The 16,863-nt window shown below is 31.7% G+C and overlaps 2 protein-coding genes across 4 annotated transcripts; one reads left to right on the forward strand and one right to left on the reverse strand.

Annotated features, from left to right (window-relative positions):
- The first annotated feature begins 1,543 nt into the window (after nucleotides 1–1,543).
- LOC106758042 lies at nucleotides 1,544–12,922 on the forward strand. 2 transcript variants are annotated; one of them, XM_014640938.2, is made up of 16 exons: nucleotides 1,544–1,678; nucleotides 1,797–1,887; nucleotides 2,184–2,358; nucleotides 2,441–2,546; nucleotides 3,038–3,126; nucleotides 3,801–3,827; nucleotides 3,907–4,019; nucleotides 4,159–4,278; nucleotides 4,699–4,779; nucleotides 4,919–4,983; nucleotides 6,383–6,439; nucleotides 6,640–6,711; nucleotides 6,796–7,044; nucleotides 11,793–11,908; nucleotides 12,144–12,257; nucleotides 12,551–12,922. In XM_014640938.2, exons 1-16 carry the CDS (start codon nucleotides 1,628–1,630, stop codon nucleotides 12,711–12,713), a joined length of 1,689 nt encoding a protein of 562 aa, XP_014496424.1. In that variant the 5' UTR covers nucleotides 1,544–1,627; the 3' UTR covers nucleotides 12,714–12,922. The 2 variants fall into 2 exon arrangements, with proteins under 2 accessions (XP_014496424.1, XP_014496425.1); XM_014640939.2 differs by having other exon boundaries at nucleotides 3,038–3,120.
- A 1,198-nt stretch (nucleotides 12,923–14,120) lies between these two features.
- On the reverse strand, nucleotides 14,121–16,542 carry LOC106759096. 2 transcript variants are annotated; one of them, XM_014642106.2, is made up of 3 exons: nucleotides 16,210–16,542; nucleotides 15,161–15,372; nucleotides 14,121–14,709 (listed from the first exon to the last, which is right to left on the reverse strand). In XM_014642106.2, the coding sequence occupies exons 1-3, from the start codon at nucleotides 16,421–16,423 to the stop codon at nucleotides 14,317–14,319; spliced, it is 819 nt and encodes a 272-aa protein (XP_014497592.1). In that variant the 5' UTR covers nucleotides 16,424–16,542; the 3' UTR covers nucleotides 14,121–14,316. The 2 variants fall into 2 exon arrangements, with proteins under 2 accessions (XP_014497592.1, XP_022635582.1); XM_022779861.1 differs by having other exon boundaries at nucleotides 16,200–16,335.
- Between the last annotated feature and the right edge of the window lie 321 nt (nucleotides 16,543–16,863).

Here is a 16,863-nt window from a genome sequence, read left to right on the forward strand (position 1 = left end):
AATTCTATCAATATCATTGTGAGGTGATGATACATTTTTCTTTTTATTTTCTAATATCAATATTGTTAGTAGTAGACACATGCATTTAAATATCTATTGTCTTGTTTTATAACTATGTGTTTTACATACAAATATTATTTGTTTTGGGATTATTCTTTTAAAATTCAGAAATTCATTGTAATTTTATTTTTTAGATATTTTGAAAAGTTAATAAAAAAATAATACATTTAAATTATCTTTAATCTTTATTTTTAACTAAAATGAGATTATTTATGGTTGACTCAAAGTGATAATATCTTTATAAGTTGAATTTTTTTTAATAAATTTCATTTATGGAAAGTAAATTGTATTTAAGAAAAGGGATTATAAAAGTTAAAATTGAGAAGGTAGTTGAGTTTAACAAAATACTAATTAGCATGAAAAAGTCAACGCAAGCCAAATCAAAATTACCATTTGAGTCAACCATAAAAAGAAAATTAGAGATGTGCTACATAAGTTTAGTATCATAGTTATGAAATTGCTTTCATAAGCTATTCAATTACATTTAACGTGATTTGGTTCAATATTTATAGTCTTATATGTTTATGTGGATGTCGTGTCTACCACGATTTCCTACAATTTAATTAAATTGAAAACCAATTGAATCAGTTATAAACCATTTACATAACCTTAACTACACCTTGATTTCTAACTAGATGTTATCATTACTCACAAAAATATCTTTTTAATTGTGTTGAAGTTGTGTTAACAACATTTGAATGAATTTTATACTTACAAAGAGAATCTCATTTTTTTAACTGAAGGCATGTTTGTAAATATTAATTTATTTTTTAAAATATTTTAAAATATTAAAAGTACAACGAAAAGATAGTAAAAACACTAATGAGAATCCAATTTTCTCGTTCTGTTATTCGTGAGAATATTTATTTAAAAAATATTTTTCAGATTGTAGATTTTTAAAATGAAATATAAATAAATTGGAAAAATATAATATAAATTAAAATTTAACACATCTTAATCATAACTTATGTGGCTCTCTCCTACTAATTTATTATTGGTTTATTTCACCATGGTCGATTTTGATTTGATCACTCACCTTGATTTATGTTTCTTTTTCACTTTAAAAAGTGTAATTATTGAGATTAAAATACTAAATAGTTTGGTATTGTTTTCCATTTTCCAATTCCATAAGCTACTAGAAAAATAAAAAGATTGCAGGAAAAGAGATAAATAAAGAAAATATAAACAATATATATATATATATATATATATATATATATATATATATATATATATATATATATTGATATTTTGTAGAGATTGTGATCTGATCTCTAAAAACACTTACACTTCTCGGGAATTGATATTTATTGTCTTAAACCATGAAAATGAAGAAATGGATTGCATATTTTTTATAATTTTGTAATGTTTAATTTCAACACTTAAATGAATATTTACTATTTTTTTCTTTCTAATAAAGAACGTTCGGTATTTAGTAATATTATAATTTGTACTTAATTTTTATTATTTTTTTGAAAGCTGTTACTCAATTGATTAAACCCTTTAAGCCTTGAGCCCCTGTCATCCGAGTAGGCGCAAACCAAAAATTGACTAGGTACTCGTAGCTATGGCGAGCCCAGAAGAAGCAAAGCTCGAAACTTTCATGCAGTGGCTACAGGTTCGGTAACATGCTTATTGATTTGTGGTCAAAGGAATATTCTTATATTGAGATTTTGTGTTGAATACTCATTGTGACTTTTGATAAGTTTTGAATTTTGATTTGGGATTCAATTCAGGCAAATGGGGTGGAGCTACGAGGTTGCAAGATCAAATGGTGTGATTCCAAACGAGGGTTTGGCATCTTTTATGAAAAGGATGTTTCTGATGGTAATATCAATATGGATTGAGTAGAAAGAAGGAGTTGGTGTTATAGGTTGTTAGAATATACGTGACATTGTTGTTGTTTGGAATGTGGAAGTGTGTGAAGTTTTGTTAATACCTTTTTGTTATAATCTTAAAATATTGAAATTCGAAAGCGCTGGTCTTGCCTTTGAAGCTAAAAAATGGACATATTAAGAAAAGGAAAATATTTTAGGTGCTTAGTGTTGTCATCTGAATGTTTATAGTTCTGTGCCTTGACCACTAAAAAAAGATAATGTAGTATTGTTTTCTTTGAAAATCAGGGGTTATGTTGGTTGTTCCACTAGATTTAGCCATTACTCCAATGAGGGTGTTGCAAGATCCTCTTCTAGGACCAGCATGTAGAGCAATGTTTGAAGAAGGAGATGTGGATGACAGGTTACTAATAATATTGTTATTGACTGTGGAGCGGTTGCGTAAGAATTCTCTATGGAAGCCGTATGTATGGTTGACTGTGTTTCACTTTGGGAATCAGATTGTGTTGTGAGTTTCACTTGTTGGGTGGTTGAAACTAAATCAGGTACCTCGATATGCTTCCAACCACTTTTGGGAATCCACTTTGGTTTAGTGATGATGAACTTCAAGAACTGAGAGGAACAACATTATATCGTGCGACTGAGTTGCAGGTAATTTTTCTTCTGACTCATTCTTTCTGTACCATTTACCAGTTGAATTACAGTTGTGCTTTTCTTGCTAATTAGAAGATGTATCATGATAAAAACACAAGACTGGTTATTCCTGTGTTGGCTTGTCTTTATTTCACTGCATTTCAAAAGATAGTTTGTGTGACCTTATATGAAGATTTGTTTCCCATAATTTCAGAAAGTAGTTTGTGTGACCACTCTGTTCTGAAGCTTTTACATGTGTTCTTCTTGGAGTAATGATCAATGTGATAAAATGGCATTGAAGGAGCATGCACTAGATACACTATAAAAACCACTTAAAATAAACTGAAGCTAGTTTTATATTAGTCTGATTTCACCTTCCATCTGAACATGTTTAGGTTTGTTTTATCGTGTTTGTCTGTTTGAGACACAACCAGAGCCTGATTTCAACTCTGCTATTAACTTCTGGTCACTTATTCAACGAGATGTTTGATAACTATATTATCTTGCAGAAGAAAAGCCTGCTTTCTCTGTATGAAACTAAAGTGAAGGATATAGTGAAGAAACTTTTGACTCTTGATGGGAATTCAGAGATGTATGGGTAAAATTGTATTTTGATTGATTAGTTTATGTTTTTTAAGTGGTCAATTCATAGTTGAAACAGTTTACTCTTCTTGAATTTTTGATGTCTTATATTTAGAGCTAATTAATGTAGGATATACGTTGATGATGTATTTTGGTTTTGGGATTGAGTGCTACACTTGTGAAGTATAATTTACTTGTTACTAGTTCACTACTTCACCTTATATGAAAGCTATTATGGCATTAAGATTTAAATGCGAATGTTCTGTACTATGCTAAACGTGCCTCTGCTTTTCCTATTAAGTTCTATTCTACATAATTCATTCAGATGCAAGTAATCTATTTGTTGATGTTGTAGAATACGGTCCTTTGTTGAAAAATGCAAGATATCGTCTTCTCTTTTGCTTATAGTCCGCCACTGAAGTACAGGAACATAGGATTTGATTGATCAATACGACATTCTATGCAATGCTACTTACATTTCAATATTGTCTTTTCGATATACCCCATATCAATCTGCAGTTAATATTTCTTCATTCTACATTCAAAAATGCCTTCACTATATACCATTCAACTATCTTCAGAAAGATGAATTTAAATGTTTTAGATTTGTTTTCAAACAGCTATTTAACTTGTTAGCTAAATTTTAAACGTACATTTACATTGCTTATCTTCTGCCCTACCTTTTTGCAGTGAGGTGTGCTTTGAAGATTTCCTTTGGTATGTGGTGTACTTTAGTGAATTTTAATGGCTTCAACTAAATCCTTGGAGGTTGATAGTAGACTTGCCTTCTTTCTAGGGCGAATTCAGTATTTTGGACCCGTGCTTTAAACATTCCAATGCCTCGATCCTATGTATTTCCAGAAATGCAAGATGATCATGGCAGTTGCATTCCTGAAGCTGATGAAAAAAGTGAGTGTCCTTTTTCTCTTTCTAACTTTCTATAACAATTTTCTCTTCTGTTTTGTGTCCAATAAAAAAAGGTCAGAATTTAGTATTTCTACGAATTTGAGAGTACAAAATGTTATTAAAATAGGGAAGTTTAATGCAGGAAACCAGGTTAAAAAATCTAACAATCTGACCACGAAAGCGGCATGTAACAGTTGCACAGTGACAGGAGAAACTGTTTGGGTGGAGGGTCTTGTCCCTGGCATTGACTTTTGTAACCATGGTAATTGTTTTGCTTGAACCGTTGACATTTATTTCACTTCTAGTTTACTTTGCTGTTCATTTCTTCAATGTTTCTTTTTGCTCCCCTTTAGATATTGTTTAATACAAAACCCACTCTTAGATGTGTAACAGCGTATAGATTTTGGTCAATTAATTTCTTGACATCATATCAAAGCCTTTACGAACAAACAGCTAAGAAATCAGTCCTTGTTGCTCCAATTCTGATAAATTTTGGTGCAAATTATGAAGTGATAATGTTCATGTCTTCAGGTGGTCATATCATTGATAAATGGGAGAGATAAATGAACTATTTGTTTCCATAAACATGTATTCCTGACTCTGTGCCTGGGTGTGTCATCTTCATGTAATACCTGCTAGATATAACAAATGCCTTATTTACATTGATCATGTGGTCAATCAGATCTAAAGCCGATAGCAACGTGGGAAGTTGATGGAACTGGTTTAGCAACAGGAGTTCCTTTCTCCATGTATCTTATTTTGGGTAACAATTTTCCTTTGTACCTTCATTGTCATCCAAAATAAGCTTTTTCCACTTTTCTGCCTCTGCATTTGTAGTTTCTTTTAAATGTCTATTTAATTTAATTTTTCTTTCTCTCCATTTTTCTTTTTTGATTGCAAAGCTGCTCAAAGTGACTTGCAAAATGACCAAGAAATTTCTATTAGTTATGGAAACAAGGGAAATGAGGTACTTTATATTGTTCTGTGGTTTTCAAAACTGAAACAATTTTCCTATATTAATTTTTATATTCTCATTTACTTTTCTGTATGTCTTAGTTGCATTTTACTACCCAACTATCATTTTTCAAATTTACCATCAAGTTTTTTCTCGCACATTTTACTATCACAGTTTTCAATTTTCAACAAAATTGTGACATGTCCTAAAACATGATGCTGTTTTGTTACCATTTTTTTTTTTTCAAAACATCATTTTGTTACCAACATGATAATAAAATGCTTACAAATTAGAAAACATTATAGTAAAATGTGCAAAAACATCTTCGTGTAAAATTCAACACATGATAATAATAAAGTGGGTAAAATGTGGGTTTTTGGCAATATCAAGTAAGAAAATGTTTTATCATGAGAGATGAGGGGGATTCATAACTGCAGTTAGATCATAATACTCATTTAAATATTTATTAACATCATTTTACATTATCAAATCTCTAAATATTCATTAAACCAAAATAAAATTTCTAAAAGATCTCAATCATTTTAATTTAAAATATTTCAATTATCTTATTAATTTTCTTTAAGATTATGATTAACTCATTACCATGATCATTGTCACTTTAATCATGATCATTATTGACATCACCATCATGGGCACTAGAATCACCACTATCTCGTTTTGGCTAAGTTGGTGTTGGTTCTAGTGGTCACGATTGTGGAAACAACAACAACAAAAACAGTGTCTAGGGTGGTGGAAACAACGACGATGATGTAGTGGTGGCTTAAGTAAGCATCATACTGGTGTCAATGATGGTGGTGATTGCAATAGTGACAATGATAATGATGGTGATAAGATAATCGTAATCTTAAAGAAAACTACATGATTATTAAGATATTTTATGATGAAATAATTGAAATCTTAGAGATTTTATTTATTTTTTATAAATATTTAGAGATCTTTTTTGTTATAAAAAAGGAAATAAAATACTAAGATTTGATAATGTAAGTGTACAAATGATTTTATAAATAACTATTTTAGAATAAACTGTTTATTTTGATCTATAATAAAACATTTTTTCACCTTATATGGCCTCCATACTTGTCTCTATACTTTTAAAAAATAATTAAAAAATAAAAAGAGGGATAAGAGAGGTTAAATAATAAATTGTGGGTGGTTTGTGCTGTACTGTTTGGAGGAAGTCAGTGATTTGGGGAATGTGGGAGAGAAATAATACTTTACAGTGGTAGTTACAGGAGTAAAAATTGAATATACAAAACGTGTACAATAAACGACATATCCCATCTATATATAGTTTTAGACACACACACACACACATATAAGGTTGAAGTATGAGTTACTTTGAAGCTTATTTCAAGTGCTAATGGTTTTCGTATTTTTCCACCTGGCACAGGAACTTCTGTATCTGTATGGTTTTGTCATTGATGAGAACATAGATGACTATGTCATGGTAATGACTTATACTTTTTAATTATGGCTACCACCCCCTTTATTTGTTGCTTAATGGCAATTTGAATTTGTGGCTAGTTTTAGTTGAAATACTTAGTAATATCCACCTCTTTTTTTAATCAGTTCCTTGCAATAATTACCCAAACAGAGTTGCAACTATGATAGCATTTTATTCTTTGACTGAATTGTTTGGTCCTCCAGGTCCACTATCCAGCAGAAGCTATGAATACTATTTCCCTTTCAGAGTCCAAAGGGCAGCTTCTCGAAGTGCAGGTATGCCAATAGTTTACCTTCATCTTTCTGTTCTAAAATTTCCAATTTCTGTAATTACACTCTCTGTTTTTTATATGTTTACAGAATGCTGAAATGAGATGTCTTTTACACAAAACGTTTCTGGATAATGGGTTTTTTCCGCTAGGGACCCAAATCAGTGGAGAAGATAACAAGGGAAAAGCTGAACAAGTTTGCAACTATAGTTGGAGCGGTCAGCGCAAGATGCCATCTTATGCAAACAAGCTAGTGTTTCCTGAGAAATTTATGACTACTTTGAGGACCATAGCCATGCAAGAAGAAGAGCTTTACAAGGTTTCATCAATGCTGGAAGAGGTTCAGTTTCTATACAAAAGTTTTCTTTTCATATTTCCTTTGAAATGTTAGACTATTGGTTCCTACCTTTGTCACTGAAATTGCATTTTCTCTTTATTTAGTTAGTCTGCTATCTAATTTTACCACATTTTCTACCCGTTCCATTAGTTAACTGCTACAGATTATGGGGGGGACAATTGACAACCTCTTTGTCTTTGAAAGAGAAACAAAAGCCTTGCCTTACCTACGGTTAAATTGCTTACAACTTAGTAATATTCAGATTGATAATACTAAATGAAAACAATTGACTGTATAGTCACTGCCGAGCATATGTGGCAATATAACAGTCCCACTGCTGACTATTCAAATACTAAACCAATCCATTGTAATATGTAAGACTCGAGAAAATGTAGAACTTATAAATTAGACTTGAGTATGTTTTATTATATGTGCATGAGTTCATAAAGTGTTGTGTAACTCAGTTGATTAGAGCTCTTTGATGCGCCGTGTTCAAGTCTTGACTTGAACATAAATTTTTGTTATTTATTTATTTTATTGATATAAGTGCAACACATTATTGAGTGATTGTTAAATTTGTAATGTCTAATATTCTCAATGTGATGTGTTGTCTTGTTGGTAGAGATGATGGTCTAGGATTGAATGGATGTGAGTTCAAATTCTAGAAATAAAGGTTTGATGTGAAACCTTGTTTGACTTTATGTATTTTTGTCTTGAGTGCAAAAATGTCTTTTACCCTTTGTGTTTTAAGGTGTAAAAATTATAAATGGGACCGTAGGAAGTAAAGGCCACTTGAAATAAAATAAGCAGAAAAATAAAAGATTTATAGTTTAAAAATTGATTGAGATTTTTAAGGAAACATTATCTAGGAAGTTACCTTATAATAGATTTTAATTACAAAGAAAAAAAAGGTTTATTAAAGGAGAAATAGAAAGAGAAGAAGCTTAAAAAGATACGTATGTATAATCTCAGAGAAAGAAAAGAGAGCAATGTTAGACAGAGGAACTGGAGAAAAAGTTTTTTTTTTATAAGAGAGCAGAAGCGAGAGAGTATGTAGTTTTAATCTGGTATCCATAAAGCTCTAGAATTGGCCAAGGTATGAGAAACTAACCATATTCAATTATTTGTTTACATAATTGTTAATTTAATTCTAAATGTCTTGAATTATTTGTTAGAATATGGTGATTTATTTGGGTGATTTTTGAGATTTGGAAGTTTTCATACCATGAATATTTTGTGTTCTTGAATCCATAAATGTTGGTTTTCTTTCTTGTCTATACATGAAATTCTTTTAATGTCTTGAAAAGTGAATTAAATGAAGGTGGGAAAGCATTAGGAAATTGGAAAGGTGAGATCGAAAGAATGGATTAATGGTTATGTTTTCTTTTAAATATAGACAAGAAAGAGAACCAACATTTATAGATTCAAAAGCACAAAATATTCAATGGTATAGAAACTTCCAAATCTCACAAATCACCCAAATAAATCACCAATACTCTAACAAATAATTCAAGACATTTAGAATTAAATTAACAACTATGTAAACAAATACGGTTAGTTTCCCATACCAAAACTCTTTCTCCAATTCTTGTGTCACACGGTGCTCTCTTTTCTTTTCTCTTAGATTATATATACCGATATTTTTACGCATCTTCTCTTTCTATTTCTCCTTTAGTAAACCCTTCTTTTTCTTTTTAATTAAAATCTATTATAGGTAACTACCTAGATAATGTTTCCTTAAAAATCTCAACTAGTTTTTAAACTATAATTGCATCATTTAAATCTTTTATTTTTCTGCATATTTTATTTCAAGTGTAGGCCTTTACTTCCTACACCCTCATTTATAATTTCTACACTTAAAAACACAAAGGATAAAAGACATTCTTACACTCGGACAAAAATATACATAAATGCAAAATAGGTTTCACATAAAACCTTTATTTGTAGAATATGAACGTACATCCATTCAATCCTAGACCATCATCTCTACCAACAAGCCAACATATCACATTGAGAATATTAGACATCACAAATTTAACAATCATTCAGTAATATGTGTTGCACTTATATCAATAAAATAAATAACATAAAAGAGCTTTGACCAACTGAGTTACGCAACACCTTATGAACCCATGCACATAACCAACTCTTTTTTTTCCTGTGATTTGAGACGTAGGATTTTATTTGAATTGGATTTGGGGTTTTGATCTTGTAGTTTCGTTTGGATTTGGGGTTCTTGATTCTGCGATTAGGGTTTTTGGAATCTTTTCTTGTGACATGGAATTCTCGTGTGTATTGAGTTTGCGATGAATGAATTTAGATTTCTTGATTCTACTTTGCAGATTGTTGTTGTGGTTTGGGTTGAAGTGGGGATTTTTGGGTTTCAGATTCTTACGTTTTGGGTTCTCGAGCTGGTTGCGATGGCAGCCACAACCTGTTTTGCTTCAAGTGATGCAACCATAGAGGTTGCGGCGATTGGCTGTGGAGTCCTTCATGGACTTGGCTTGGGCTAAGGTGTGTTTAGAACTGGATGGGCTAATTGGGCTGTAAGACCCTTGAAGGTACAACTGTCAAAACAGGCCACCCAGCCCGGCCCACCACGGGTTGGTCACTTAGTGAGCCAACCCAATCTGGCTCATTTATTAGCGAGCCAAAAAAATTTGAACCCGGTCTGACCCACCCAACTCATTTGAACCCGACTCACTTAATTACAATTTTTTTTTAAATAAAAAAAATTACAAACTTTTTATAATTCAAATCTAAACAAATTTCACTCCCAACATGGATGTTTAATTAATTTTGAAAATAGAAAACTTAAATAATTTTTTCAAGCAAAAAAAAATAATTATTTTATAAAATTAAAATTAAATTTTAACAAAATAAAATTTGGTAGGTGGGTTGGTGGGCCAAACCGGCTCACCACGGGTTCAACCTGCGTGAGCCGGGTTGAAATTTGATCTGCATAAAAAGAATACAATTTTTTCAAACCCAACCCGATCCGAACTTGTGGTGGGCCGGGTTGGTCCATGGGTTGTGACCCATTTTGATAGCTCTAATTGAAGGGCAGATTTGAAATCACAACGGTAGATACTCAATAATAATAATAATAATAATAATAAGACAAAGAGAATTCAAAATAATAAATTATGTCTCTAAAATTAAAATAATGGGAAATAAAATTAATTAATTAACATTTGATGAAATTGTAAATAAAAATCAATTGGGTTTAAAGAGGAAAATAATGAGTTTACAATCATTAATTAGAATATTAAATGATTTACTAATTTTGGTTAACAAAATAGGAAAATAATGAGGTTAGAATCATTAATTAGATTAATAAATGATTTATTATTTTTGGTTTGTTATTAAATAGTATTTATTTATTTATTTTATAACCTATTGTTGGAGTGAACCCATGAGGGGTTCATGTTGAGCACATTGCATTTTTGAATTAGACTTGAGATAATGATGAATGAATAATGTTAGGCTGGGGATAAGAATATCAGGATAGATGTTTGATTGATGTTGAAACACGAGGAAGTGTTGGATGCATTTGAATGAGTAGTTGATGAGCATAAGAGTTAGGTTAGGTCCACTTGCTGTACTTAGTAAATCCTAAGACTATCGATCGATACGAGATAGCGAATCTCTTTGGCCTTCTGTGCGAAAAGGGGATGCTCGGGTATTGAGCCTTCTTTGTATTGGGGTGGTGGTGTTTGCCTTGTCCTTGTGTGGCAGGAAACATGTTCCTTAACTAGGATGGCAGAACTACTCGAGCAGACCTATAGGGGAGGTTACAGGTTTGTGAGGTAGGGTACAGGAGTGTGATTGATTCTTTTTACTATGAAGTTTTTGGTATTGTGGAGGCTCATGGTGTCATTCATGAAGGATTCATGATGATGTTAATCGTGATGGATGTACACGTGTTGATGATTCGTGATCACGATGTGTTTGGAGACAATATTGATAAAGATAACCTTGATGGTATAGTTATGATATGAATGATGAGGATGTTGATGATAATCATGGTGTAGAAATGTTCTGTTAGTAGGATAGCACTGTAGATGACTGACTGATTTGTTATTAAATCGTGTTTGCTTTTTATGTACAAATTTTATTGTTATTGGTTATGCTATGATAACTTACCTATATTTGTTTGTGTTTGTAGTTATGTGTCTTGCGGTGATTATATAACTTTTGGTTATACAGGAATAGGGATGTTGCAAATACTCCATATGCATGATAGAGATGCAAGAGTGGGAAAAAGACTTGTTATTTAAAGTTTGTGCTATAAATTTTAAAAACAATGTAATTGGGTTTACTTTATTTTGTTTTTATTTTATTAATTTCCATATTATATAATTAGATTTTCTCAATGGTATTATAATTTTAAAAATTTTGATTTTCCCTTGTAATCGAGACATCTCAAAAATCAGGATGTTACATAATACAATTTACTTCCAAGCTCAAATACAATTTTTACATGTTTCATTAATTGTTTATAATTTTCATTACTAACTTTCTGTATTTTGCTTTTATTTATTTTGGAATCCATGTACTCAATTATATAACCATTCTTAGTTCTGGTGAATTAAAAGATCAATTACCAGTTCTTCATACCTTTTTCTTTCTACTGTTGGCCGATTTTGTATTAAAATGAGATTAATTTATTACTTACATTTAGCTAGAAGCCTAGAACCCGAAGGCAAGTCATGAGCATTATTGTTTATTTTCATGCTTTCTATGAAAAGCTTGCTGGACCTGAAAGGGAGAGAGAACTATCAGATACAGATGTCCAATCAGCAGTATGGGAGGTCTGTGGTGATACTGGAGCTTTACAATTGCTTGTTGATCTTCTTCGTGTGAAGTAAGTTCCAGGAATTACATAGCCATAACTGCTGATAGGATTATGTTAATTATAAACTAAAATGAATTTTGCCCTACTCCTAATCTGCATGCTTGTTATTGCCACTTGGTTTCTGCAAATGATGCTTTAATCTCTTTTAATTCATCATTTCATTTTTTGAGTGAATAAGGACACACTACAACCTTAGCATTGATGGTGTTATGTGCCATGCCTAACTGATTTCAATGCATTCAAGGATGATGAATCTTGAAGAGAGTTCTGGAACAGATGAAGATGACCTTGATTTACTCAGGAAAGCCCTTATTACTGATGACCAGGAAGATAGCAAACAATGCACGAGCAATTTAAGGTAGAAATTAGTATACTTGATTTTAGTATTCATATATGCCTTTATTATTAGGGATGACTCTGATGCCTATCTTTTTTCAAGGGTACAGGCAGTTAAACTGAGTCGTCCATCATTTCAATGGCTTTTCAAATACTGAAAGAACATTATCAAAACAACTTATTTGAGAATAGTTTAACTCTATTCCTTGTTTATTACAGAGACAACATATACATAAACATCTGTTTACTAAAAACACTTAAGTTGTTTATCTATACACCATTTCATTGTATAATTTGTCTTTCCCAAAATTTCAGCACAAAGACAGATGACTCTAAGGAGCCAAAGTTGATGACTAGAAACAAGTGGTCTGCTATAGTATATCGGCGTGGACAGAAACAGCTAACAAGGTTATTCCTGCAAGAAGCAGAACATGCTTTGCAGTTATCACTGAATGAAGAAGAGGTGACTTCTTGCTAACTATGTCACATTGTTTAGTCCTATTTTCTCACTCTCATCTTAACCAATGGTTACTCCTTTTCTTTGAGTAATTCTTAAATAGGTCAAGTTCCTATAGACACAACACAATTAATCAAAACATCGAGTTAGATGAAAATAATTGTAAACACTGTATTCACTCAAGAATTGCTCCATCTATCTTCTACACTTTATTCATTTTTATTGGTTGACACAGTTCATTCTTTACTTCTTTTAACTCCATTAAAAGTAATAAATTTAGAACTGTCTACCTGCAGACCTTTAACAGTGTAATCAGTTAAAAAACAAACTACGAACTTATCTGCTTAATTTGATAGAAAATCATTAATTTTTTAAACATACTCTTAGAGTTTGATAACTATTGACACACCAGAACGGAAAAATGACGCACGATAAAGAGGTAATAGAAAACCGTAATCTTGAATCTGTTTGAGTGAAATGCATAGCAAGAATGAAACAGTTTGGGTCAAAAGTTATCAGTAACATGTTCTCCCTAACACTGTAGCTTACTCAAGAGGATGGGTTTGCAAGTTGGATACCCATTGAACATCAAAACTTATATTTAACGATCATAAAATAAATTAATTACACATTTAACATTTAATCTTTATGTTTGTAACATTTTACTGTTTTCAGCATCTAAAAGTTCCCATTTCAGTCTTTAAACTATGCAGTTTTAATTTTTAGTCTTCATATCTATTGTATCTTCAACAACAAATTTCTGGTGGTTTATTGTATGGTAGTGTTAGTTAAGAGAGTCAAGGAACATTGATCACTACAAAAATAAAATTATAAATACATGGAAGTATGTGTAATTTTAAGTAAGTATAAAGATTAAAATATAAAATGAGAAAGTCTAAGAATCAAATTAATAATTTAATTTTGCAAAAGTTTAACTAAAAGAAGAAGGAATGTAGAAGTTTGCGACATTTTGTGATCCAGGACTCTGGTTTTCTCTGTAACACGTCTGAAGGGTAAGTTGTTTGCCATTAAATTAATGATGGAAGATGCTTTTTGGCACATTGATAATGAAGCCAATCCTGTGATAAAATAAGCATCGTTTGTTTGCTGAATATATATAACATAAGCATTGTGCCTTACAATCATGCATATTTCTAAATTCGAGTTTAGTTATTACAAGTAAGATAATATTTTCTTAATATTTAAAACTATGATGTTATAATTAATTAAAACAAATTTAAACGCCGAAAATAAGACAGATGATTTTAAGAAGGATGCAATTTCTTTCACATAATTAATCGAAGAGTGTGAATGAATGAATGAAGCATTACTCTATATATTATCATTCTGAAGAATGAATGAAGGTTTTTTATTATTATATAAAATTTGGTAAAGATTATTAGTTGGAAAAAGAATTACAGGCCCATATGCAGAAATTCAAAAGATATCGCCTTTAGATATTGCCTTGTCATAAGTAACATTTTCAGAAAAGTTAGCTAACAGCTTGGACAAACAGCAAGTTCATAAACTATCCAAAATATAAATATTAAGCCTATGTACCAGTATGAAAACTACATTTATCAAAAAAATAAAGTGTAGTCAGATCCATTCAATTCAACTATAGTTATTCATCAACTCTCTCTAATCCTGTCACATGCTTAAGCATCCATCCTACTAAATAAGCAGAAGCTGCAGCTATGGAACCACTGAAAAGTGTGACAGCCACAGAGAACATCATGTTTTGGCCAGCAATCCTTGCCTTTGCCACCCCAAGAAGAGCAAGGGCAAGTGCAGAAGCTAGGCAAGCACTGACAAACTTGATAGAGTCATTGTCAGTGAATGGTATGAGGATAATGAAGGAGAGCAATGGAATTGAGCCAAAGAGCATGAAAGATGCAAAGGTCACAAGGCCATTCTTCCATGGCTTCACTTCTTGGTCTGCTGGCAGCACTCCCTTGTCTGCAATCATTCTCTGGTCTACCATGATGTCCTTGTACTTTGTGAATATATTCACAACCTTGCACCAAGTAACACACTTCAGAAGCAAGTTTTGTTACAACCTTGCACCAAGTTAACATATAAAGAGTAAACTTTTGTTACAAATTTCTCCCTTTAAAACACTTTTACTAACACACATTTTATCATTGGTTAAATTTATTGAAAACCACCAAACTAAGATAAAGTCATTAAATAAGATGTAAGAGCTGTCAAAGAAATTTCTTTTCAGTAAATTTTAACTGATTATGTCTTCAAAAGAGTGTTTCTGGCATTTATTTATAATACATGTACCAATAGTGTAAGTCTCTTATTGTGCATGATAACTTTGTTTTTATATTAGTTGAGTTGAAAGTGATATCTGTGATAGTTTCTAAAGGGTAGGTAGTAGATAGTATAAAATTTTACACTAGGAAATGTATGTGAAACTCCAATTTTATTTCAAATGGTAGTTCTTTTCATGCATACCATACCATGGTTGCATCATTGCAGTCCATTCCAAGAGCTTGATAGTGATTGATTAACTCTGATTGCTCCTTTTTCCTTTGGTTGATGACATCCCATTCTGTCACTTTCCTTTCCTCAATGATCACTTCCTGCTCAGAGCTAGCAGACACAGAGTCCCCAAACCCCATTGATATGGCATCTGCCACAAGGTTTGAGAATCCAAGAACCAGCACATGCCCTGCAATTATAGTATAGCATATAAGTTAAAATAGCATTTATTCTATACATTGGCATCAATGGCATGTATCAGTGTTTCTGGCAAACATGAATGTACAAATGCATACACAACAAGAACCTTAGTCACACAACATAATCTCCTTGTGATTGGAAGGCCTAAAGTCTTAAATTCAAATCCCATAATCTCCATTGTAAAAATTAATGTAATTTGTTGCGAAAAGGACAAGCTTGTATCATACAATCTTAGCACTAAAAATTAATGTGAAAAGGACCAAAGCTGCAAATAAATGCTGAAAATCTCTTTTACCCCCTCCATCACATAATCAAGAGGTCTTTTATGCTCAGCTATTCAACAAAGAAACACAGGTGACAGTTGTTTAAAAGAAAGTGAAATTTAAACGCATAATCTAAACGTGTTTGTTTCAAAGCAAACACATTTTAGATTTACTGTGATTAAAAGGCAAACAGATTCACTGATATTAAGCATCTACTGTTAAACATTAATTTTGAGCAGTTAAAAATGTATAATAGTATTTACTATTGTAATGACACGTTAATATCACATCAATATTATGAATAATCATAAATTAACACAAAGATGCATAAATTTAATTAATTAAACACTTGAATATGTATAACATTTAAGAGGATGTATGAGCTGATAACAACACATCTTGAGCTTGTGACCTCTGGGGATGATCTGGGTTCCATTTCCAGATTATATATCCTTAGAGTGATTACCAACTTAAAGGATCAAAATTTGTAAAAGTATCTCAAAATTTCACCAAAATATCAAATACTCTAATGACAGTTAAAAGAAAAACTGACATATAAATACCAGAGGATCTAGTGCTAGCACTGATGGAAGAAATGAGAGAAAAGCAAGTGATAATGGCATCAAGCCCTGCAAAAACTATGCTCTTTACATATTCTCCTTTCCAAGGCTCTCTTGGTCTCTCACTACTCTTTCTGTCTGAGTTACCATCGTCCTCCGCCGCTGTCTGGAGGAGCCTTGTGGTGGTGCCACTACTGCTGTCACCTCTCTCACCCATTAAAAGTCAAGCCTTTTTTTTTCTATTTGTTTTGGAACTTTGTGGTGTGTATCAGAGTGGTAAAAAATTGAAGTTGTTTTTCACTCTAGTTTTGATAGTGATTATTCAGGTGAGAAAGGTTGAATTGGTGTCACTATGCATGCGATTGCACAAACACGTTGGCAATGAGTGGATTTGTTTCTCATTGTTTGATTGACACGTTTCCATGATGATTCATCACCACATTCCCACCGTTTCATCTTCAACAACACTTATCTTCTTCTGCAAACTACTATAGAAAACCACACCTGTTATTTATTTCGTTATAATAATAGCTCTTTCGCCTTTCAGAATAATACTCAAACTTAAAGTAAACTACAAATTTAATTATTAAAATTATAAGTTGAAAGTTAATTAAATAATAAAGTAATTCTTAAAATTCTCATCATCAATTTAGTTGG

Source organism: Vigna radiata, chromosome 4, assembly GCF_000741045.1.
Source record: "Vigna radiata var. radiata cultivar VC1973A chromosome 4, Vradiata_ver6, whole genome shotgun sequence".
In the NCBI taxonomy this organism is placed as follows: Eukaryota; Viridiplantae; Streptophyta; class Magnoliopsida; order Fabales; family Fabaceae; genus Vigna; species Vigna radiata.